Source organism: Macrosteles quadrilineatus, unplaced genomic scaffold (assembly GCF_028750875.1).
Source record: "Macrosteles quadrilineatus isolate MER2022 unplaced genomic scaffold, UCM_ALF_1.0 Scaffold_2__2_contigs__length_208266976, whole genome shotgun sequence".
Taxonomy (NCBI): domain Eukaryota; kingdom Metazoa; phylum Arthropoda; class Insecta; order Hemiptera; family Cicadellidae; genus Macrosteles; species Macrosteles quadrilineatus.
This window is the reverse complement of record NW_026542595.1, coordinates 175,275,106-175,284,532: the sequence shown is the minus strand read 5'-3', so window position 1 is coordinate 175,284,532 and position 9,427 is coordinate 175,275,106. Positions and strand designations below refer to the sequence as shown.

The window sequence follows — 9,427 nt, the reverse complement described above, 5'->3', positions numbered from 1 at the left end:
TAGCAAATGGATACATTACACAGGTTGATTTAGTGAAAGCAGTTAGTTTTAAATTTTTGCCAAAAGAATAAATTTATGGACAATGACAAACCTATAACAAGGGAGTGCAAACCAAACTAACACAATAAACTGATCGCTTAAATTATGTACGATTATTGCCACAATTAACCTGTTTCATACTCGGGCCGCAACTCGTACAAAACGTTTTTCAGTCTGGGCTGCAGCCTCATACGCAAAATGAGGTTTGGGCCGCAACTCACCAACAGCGAAACAAATAAGCGACTGTCTGTTTCTTACCCCTAATCAAACTGAAAATACGACTTATTGTGAGCCATAGACAATAAATTGTTTAACACATCAACTATCACGGGAACAAACACTAAAAAGGGAAAATAAAATTAATACGATATCAAACTATGTGTCTCCTTCAACTGCGTCCTTTTTAAAAAAAGATTTTGTTCCAGCCGGTCCTTATGGGATGTCTACTCCAGTACCTATACCAAACGCAATAATAGTTAAAACTTCTTTGAGAAGCTAAATATTGTTAATTTAGAAATTATATTAAACATTGAAAGATACTAGATACACATTGACAATAACAGCACAATTAAGGAGCCCACATAATTGCCATGTTTTTCAAGTGAGACAATCAAAGGCACGTTCGTCTGCGAGGGACAGCCATGACGTCATTATCACGTGACTAATCAGCTGTCTTTGATGTGGACATAACCTCAATATCATCAGCTGACAGATGTCTCATTGTCACAAACATGCCGTTATCTCGTGCGGTGACTCATAATTTCAAGGTTATTCTATTGTATCATGTCTATTATACTTATATTTTATTTATATATTTTACTTGTATTCTTTCTTAGATTTACGATATTTTCATTTAGTACAGAACTTTTTGCTAACAGGAACAGACAGTGCACATTGTGTATGTGCAAAGACTAGTGCAAAAAATATTTGGTTTATTTGAGTTTTTAAACATCGTTACAAGAAGGCAGACAAGTTACATGATTTTGTAACATAAATTGGAGATCCGAGTGGTTTTCGTTCATAAAGCATTTTAAGAGCTACAACTATTTCAAATAATAGACAAATTAGCTGCAGAATGTTTAATTTTAACCTGGACTAACCAAGTAATTGCTACATTTTCATGAATTTTATTTTTATCATCACTGTAGAATATGTCTGTAGAAATATTTTCAACCTTTTAAATTCTTGTTTACATTAAATGTTACCACCCAGTGAACTCGTGTACACGTATCGATTGCTTTGGTAAATTTAATAGAGAAATTAATAAAGTGTTTCATAAAAGATCTTTAGGCAAGGTATCCAAATAGTCCTGTCAATTTCAAAGATCAATACTGTACGATATACTTTAATTTGACCACAAGTCTTCAGAAGACTTTTAACCTTACGATCATATAACAGTTTCCAACCTCGCATCATCATGTATCATCAGACACCGTTAGAGGAGTGATGATAGCCCAAGATGCCCGTGTGAGTGATGATGATGATAGCGATGACGTGTACGGTGAGATGATACAACGGTTCCCGCATACCTGCAGAATGTACGGGTTAACCTTTCTACGCTCACTTGGAAACCGCTTTGCAATCTTCATTATTCATTACTCGGCTAGCGTGTCAAGAACCTTAGCGCACTCACACATGACCTTGTTGTAGTTCTATGCACATGACAGGCCACCGGGATTGCGCCACTAGGGCCAGGTAGACACCGGCAAATCGCCACTGGCAAATCAACCCCCCCAAACGCACCGTTGTTGCGCCAATGCGGCATTTCTTCAAGTTCAGAAAATACTTCAAGTTCAACTTTAGTTTCTCCCTTCATTATCGGGTTAGATTAGGTTACATTCCATCTTCTGACAATTACCCGGCTACCCGGCTATCTGGGGTAGAGTTGGCGCAATCCCGGTGCGTGCAAGGCTGACCCTTTTTAACCCTCACATAACTGGCGCAATCCCGGTCTACCCACACATTACTGTGAGCTTGCAAAAGAACTAGGTACTGAGAGGATTGTGTACAGGAATGACGTCCGAGGCAGCATAAGTTCAACTAATGCATCCACTATTTTATGTACAATCCTTTAAAATCAGTACAGTAATCTATAATCTATGATGATACACGATGCTTATTTTGGAAATACTCATCTTTATTTAAACTCAGATCCAGCATTTTTTAAGGGCTGTGTCAAAACACTAACAGAGTATGTTGTGATATTTAGATCAGATCTGTCCTTTCTTTACAGGCTAAGGGCACAGAAAACATATTACTATACTGTTATAGTAGTATGTTTTCTGTGCTAAGGGACATATTACGTCCATCCACAACAGTTGACAATGTTTGTTTAAGGAATTGTAATGAATTCTAAGACGGTAGAAAATCTAAATGTGACAAAATGTTGTCGCCTCTCGATTACTGTATTTACGAACAAAAAGATTAAGGTTGAATATATGTTGTAGGGTCAGTGATCCGGGTTTTGTCTGGCAAAACATTAACCTTTTTATTTGTACATTTGTTGTCCTCTTTTGCATATTAGTATGTGCTGTTTGAGAGGTAATGTAATGCTAAAATAGATACAGTAATCAGAAGTAGGTTTACTACCCATGAAACCAGTTAATATAGTATGATATCAGACTCAGGCTCAAACCATTTTCAAACAAAATACATTATTACGTGGTCAATACAATTGTTGTTTTCCATTCGATTACCATTATTACCATATTACCATTATTGTGCATTTAATTTAACCCGGGCAATGCAGGTTTTTGCTGCTGGTTTTTAATAAAAAATCAACTATTTAATATAACTTGAAAATACTAGGTACTACACTACGTTTTTTCATCAGTTGTGGGATTTCCTTCTGCCTCTTCTGGTTTTTCATCATCTGGTATCTTTACTGCTCTGACCTTCTCCTCGTCAACATCCTCAGTATAACCGTATTCCTTCTTGATCTCCTCTGGAGTCTTTGTCTTGATCACCGCTCTTTGCTCTTCCAATATAGCTTCCATCTCATTATCAATCCACGAGTCTCTCTCTTCCAGTTCTTTCAAAGATTCTTTTAACATCTCCTCAGCTTGTTGGTCCCTCTCGGCTTCGGCAGCGCGCTCTTCCTCGGTGTACATAAAGTCGGCCACCTACAAAACAAGTGATCATGTACTCGAGTCTGTCAAAATTTGACAATTTAAATTACCGCCAGTCTTGAGATGTATGGGTCTGATGCCGATAAAGAGCTTATTTAGACCTAAATAGATTAATCTGTTGGTCATTAAATGAAAATTGTGCCCACAGAGTTGATAGTAAAATTCTCGTGAATTCATAATTCGTTTGAAAAGAGCTATAAAATCAGGGTACCTTTTCTATTGATTCACCACCACTTATTAGTATATTAGGTTAGGTTAACGGAAAAGGTCCAAATCTTTTGATGAAGAGAGGGGAATTTAATCAAGGCAACAGTTAACTGATAAACAAAATATTACATGGATACCATCAGTTTGTTGAATCGACTCGCTTCCTCAACACCCTAAAATATAACTAGTTCATAGATTTTATGTAGACTAATAATTGCACATTGATGCTCTCAATTTAATATACACTTCAAAGGCTACCAAACCAATGCTGTGAAAATTGAGGACTCCTTTGGTTACTAACCACCTCAGGATCTAAAGTACCTTCTCTCCTTCGAACAGTCTTGAAAACCTGACGAACTTGTTGTCCATGATGGCCTTGAACTCCAGAGGCCGCGCAACATTGTTGAGTGCCATCTCTTTGGCTAGAAACTTGAGCATGGCTGAAGCAAGATCGTCAGACGGTATCTGCACTGAAACATCAACATCTCAAGCTGGAGTTTATGCTGGAGCAGAGTATGCTATGTTACCCCACGAAACTCTAGCTTTACAAACACAATACTTACTGTCTTTCTCGATGAAGGCGATTTCTATGCTCTTGCCGTTGATTTCCTTCGCCCCTTCTATGGTCTCTGGGTAGGTCGGACCCATCATTCTCCAGCCTCTTCCTTCATACGTCTGCTTGTCAGATCCTATCAGGAAACTGGACATCAACAAAACACCTACTTGAATGTCATAAACTGCACACTTCGAGTCAATGCAGCTTTACAATGACCATTTCATAGATTTAGTAGTGGAATGTAAAGATTTAGCAATAAACGAAATACTAATGAACAAAGTTTAAACTCATTTTGTTTGTGAAACATTTTAATTTGAATTAGACCACTGTGAAGTGTAGCTGTTTCACCATTAACATTGATCACTTTGCAATTAAAGAAAGGTTTTGGAATGGAAGGCAAGACGAAGACAGTGTTTTTAGTGTAAACCTTCTTCACTTCCAAATCTATTTGTATTTCGCATGGCTGCTATTACGGGCCACATACAGATTGGCCAATGGTTTAAGGGTCGTTTCTAATGTACAGATTGACCAAAGGTCCTAATGAGCAGGGGCAAAAAATGGGGGAGGAGCTTACAGCAGCGATGTCCCATGTGTGGGAGGGGCTAGTCTATTCAAGTAAACTGTTTGTTAAGGCCAGGCGCACACAGGCGATTTTGAGTTGCGCAACAGTTGCCCGACTAATCGGGGGACTGTTGCGCAACTCTCTCGGAGACTCTGAAGTCTAGCGACAGTTGAGCTGGAGTGCGCACACAGGCAACTTTTTAGTCGCGGATCTAGTCTTGAGACGTGTTGGAAATACATTCGTTACAGCGTTCCGAATGGATTTCAATGATACAGCCGTAGTATGTGCTTTGTTGCTGAAGTTTCGCGCGCGAAAGAAAAAGAGAAGATACTGGGTTCATCCCATATATATAGTGAGCGACTTGTGAAAGGACAGAGTCAATGACTTTAAATATAGTCGGCCTCTTCTCAACTTCATCAATTAATTGTTCGACATCCTCACCACGCACACTCATACTTGCAATTTTCTAAAATCTTCACACAACAAGAGAGCAAACACTAGTGACAGTTCTGGCCACGAGTAGTTGAATTCCTGGGGTGAGACTGAGCGACACAGCAACTATTTAGTTGCATGTGTGCGCATCTACACTTGTTTCAATGGATACCAAACCTGGAGCGACAGTCCCGCAACAATTCAGTCGCAGAGCAGTCGCTGGCAAATTGGGTCCGGGAACATCGGTTGCAACAGTTGCGCGACTGTCCCCAGACTGTTTCCTTCGTGTGCGCACTCCAATTTAAAACAATGTTGAACATTTTAGTCGGGCAACTGTTGCGCGACTCAAAATCGCCTGTGTGCGCCTGGCCTAACTTTTTCTAAAGTTACCAGTCACAGAGGTGGCCACACTCAAGAGACGAATTTTACTTTTTAAAACACTAAGTTTTATGTAAACTGTCAAGTAAACAAATAAGGTTTTTACATTCAACTGTAAACAAAACAGTGCGGTATTCTAATACAAATAATAGGCTATAAAATCTAACTAATTGCTTATAAACTCACTATTAATTTCTTTTCAAGTACACAAAGTACATTTTTTGGGAGGTCGAGTTGGTTACGAAATTGTTAGTTCGTTTGACCCTGTTATAGCAATAAGGTAATGTTACCATTTAAAAGTCCTGAAGTGTTCTTTCAAGATTCAAAGCATAAGCATTCTCGTTTTTATGTGTATACACATTGTTTGAAAATTACCTTGAATATCTGTCTTAGTATTTGCACACGATGTTCATTTTTAAGTTTACAAAACCAATTTAGCAATATTCATTATAGGAGTAGTATTTTAACAAAAGTTAAAAAAAGGAAAAAGATATTCCATTGAAAGCGAGATCACCCGAATAAAATGTTCTACCACAAAATACAAAAATCTACTCACTTATTCAACATTTACGTAAACAAAAAATTAAAATTCTAAACTTCAAATAATTCTTAACATTTTGCCTTAAAATCCTGAAATAAATAATAATTTGTTATTAATATTTAGTCAGCTACATTTCCAGTTGCCGCTAAAAGAAAATAATAACTCCAAATTGGAGGTATCATTCCGTTTATCCCGTGAAAGCATATAACCTCGTCATATTAGCTTATTGCATAGTTTGTGCTGAATTCTGTTGTCAATCATCTGAACTTTTTTCAAGTTTACAATGAAATTTTGTTTACATCAAAACATATGTCCATGGTACAATTTTGTTTACATCCATACGAAAATTGGGTTATCTGTAAGTCGGTGATGTTTAAGTTAAATCATAGATAAAACAGTGTTGGTTAGTCTATGGTTAAATCAAGAAAATGTTGTATTATTTTGTATACAATGTAAAGAAGAAAATGGTTTACATTAGATTTTGTGTTTTCATAGTATGTGTCATTAGTAAAATGTTATTTAATCTTTCTAAGTTGCCTTGAAGAGATCGCACACGCAATGAAAATAATAGAGATATGATGAGACATCATGTTTTCACCCTTAAAAACTACAATATATCGTAGTACTAATATTGTGAAATTTTGTGAGTTTGTTCGTTTGTTTGATATCCAATCACGCATTAACTACTGTTCGGATCGGGTTGAAATTTGGTATGAAGATAGCTCACATTTCCGATTAACATATCTAGACACATTCTTATCCCAAAAATCATTTCAGGCTCTGTCCCAATGGCTCCTTAGTTTCCCATGTTAACCTTATGAGTATTCATATTTAAAATGAATAAAAAAATGTTGTCAACTTTTTCAACTACACAAGTTGGTTCTACGATATTCAATAGCATTAAAGAGACCACCTCTGTATCTGGTAAGATTAGAAAACGTTAACAAACAGTTTACTTGAATAGACTAGCCCCTCCCACACATGGGACATCGCTGCTGTAAGCTCCTCCCCCATTTTTTGCCCCTGCTCATTAGGACCTTTGGTCAATCTGTATGTTAGAAACGACCCTCGAACCATTGACCAATCTGTACGCACGCCTATTACGAAGAGTTTACTCAGAGGGTGGGCATTATCGCGCCAACTGACCTCAGTTAGGTAGTCGGGTATTCTTGAATTGCGCCAACTAATCCAGGGAGCCACCCGATAAGTCCATTAACTGGGCAAGTGGTAGCACTCTTTCTCTTTGGCTGTATAATTGAGAATTAATTAAGTAGGCTAGGTTAGAATAGGTTAGAATGACACTTAATCAAGGTTATTCCTTCTGCCGACAACTCATCCCTACCAGGCTTGGGCTTGGCGTAACTAAGGAACATTTTTGGGACCCTTTGAGGGCTTGGCGCAATTGCACAACCTAATCACATTGCCAGCCTGCTGGTTGGTATTTATGACCTATAAAGATCTTCCATGATTCCCTACTCTGCCTGCACTCTCAACTGTTACTAAATGTCTTCCTACCTATCTAGTATCTATGCCCCAGAAATTACTTACTCACGTTCCCAAGGGCCTACGTTTACCTTATCCCTCATCTAGCCTACTTGTATCTGATGTCGGGCAGTCCCTTGTTGTCCATGTGGTCTTCCTGGATACTCTTCACCCTCTTCATACACGCCGCGGGCCATTCACATATATCCGTGTCCGTCCATGTCACCACAACGTACTGGATGGGCAAGGGAACTGCTGGGAGTGGTTCCTTGGGTTCTCTCGCTTCCCATTCCTCCCTCTTTACCAGCACCAGACGGTCTGCATGCAGTTTCCTCTTTATTCTGTAGAGAAAGAATGATTAGTGTTGAAGCATAGACAAATATAATTAGCAGTTCTGGCGTCCACCGCTAAGAGCGCCGTGTAGTTAAGGTGCAAGCACTACGTTGCTACAGCACTCCTAGTGGTGGACGCCAGAACTTATCGCAGCACTGCTGTCGGTCTATATTTAATTCTATTTTTATATGGTTGAAGTAAAGTTTATGGTGGATTCTTTTAAATTATCGCCACCAAATGGCCAATGTAATACAAATCTATTAAACTACTAGCTGACCCGGCGAACTTCGTATCGCCTAAGTTATAGGTTTCCCCTAAGACAGACCGATGGAAAGAAAGTACCGTTACGTTTAATTTTCAAGATGATCTCGTTCGCATCGCTCAATCACGTCCTGGTTGAAGTTCGTTCGCTACGCTCACTCACCTTTGGGTTGGAGCTCGTTCGCTACGCTCACTCACCTTTAGGTTGGAGCTCGTTCGCTGCTCTCACTTGCCTTCAGGTTAGCTCGTTCGCTACGCTCACTCGCCTCCAGGTTGAAGTTCGTTCGCTACGCTCACTCACCTTTTGGTTGCAAATTAGCTGTTGTCATAAATGTAAAAGAAATAATAGTGCTGCACCCTGTTGGTAATCCTTGTAACTTTAATGCTATTGAACATCATAGAACAGAACCAACTTGTTTAATTGAAACAGCTGTTAAGATTCATTAATTCCATTTCTCATAAGGTTAACATGGGAAACTCCAGAGCCACTGGGGCGGAGCCCTTTTAAGAATTTCGAAACGGGAAATAGTTTACGTCCGATTCGCATACCTACAGAATTTACACACCAAATTTCATAACGATCGGTGAAGTCGTTCCGGAGGAGTTTGCAGACAAACACTGTGACACGAGAATTTTATATATTAGATTTGGACAGACTTACACGATACTACAATGTTTCATTTGGTTATTTCCACAATATTAATCGTGCACTAAGTATTTAAAATTTTGTTTAGGTTTCATTTGTAATGTTGTACTTAGACATACTTACACAGTTTGTTCGGCAAACCTGGGCATAATTTTAGTTATTTAGCCTAAAACAATGGTAAAAAAACTATTTAGGTTTTACAAAAACGTTTATTTAATAACTGACATTTCGTTTTTAAATCTGTGTTCAGTCCGTTCACTAGTAACAACGTATCGAAACTGATAAGGTCAATTATTACCACGATAATAATCGCAAATCGTAAACCATTTTAGTATCGATAACGACTTTTTCTATAGACACAAATAGTTTAGGCAGATAATGTTTACATGTTCTTAGCGGCTAGGTTCAACCGTTACACTACATTTATTCTTGTATGCATTACACATTACTGTAGTTACAAGGGTGTCGTATCTGACTATTCTTTAAATTTGTATTTTAAGGCAAACGCATTTTTAGTTATATTTCTGATTCCGTCCAGCAGTTAATCAGCAAATCGAACTCTGGATTTATCTATGACGTATAAAGTGTTTTTGTTCAATGTTTGCAGTATACTATACGTTTTAATGCAAACTATATAAATGACGTATTTAAGGGCAGATTGTGTGTCTCTCCATAGCTCTTTGCATTTTTTGAGATAATTTCAATAATTTCACGTAAATGTTTGCCATACAACACAAAAATCATTGTTTTAATTTCGGAGTTGCAAAATATACGTTGAGCATAAGTAGACTACAGATAGCAGATGTTAATTAGTTTGAAATGCGAGTTTTGTTAAGGGAACTGTCCTAACTCTGATCTTGTT

General features: G+C 38.1%; 1 protein-coding gene across 1 annotated transcript; it reads right to left on the bottom strand.

The window, feature by feature from the left end:
• Positions 1-2,855: 2,855 nt before the first annotated feature.
• On the bottom strand, positions 2,856-8,714 carry LOC128985159 (uncharacterized). Its single transcript, XM_054404541.1, has 5 exons — positions 8,689-8,714; positions 7,439-7,666; positions 3,938-4,074; positions 3,696-3,844; positions 2,856-3,161 (listed from the first exon to the last, which is right to left on the bottom strand). Exons 1-5 carry the CDS (start codon positions 8,712-8,714, stop codon positions 2,856-2,858), a joined length of 846 nt encoding a protein of 281 aa, XP_054260516.1.
• Positions 8,715-9,427: the final 713 nt, after the last annotated feature.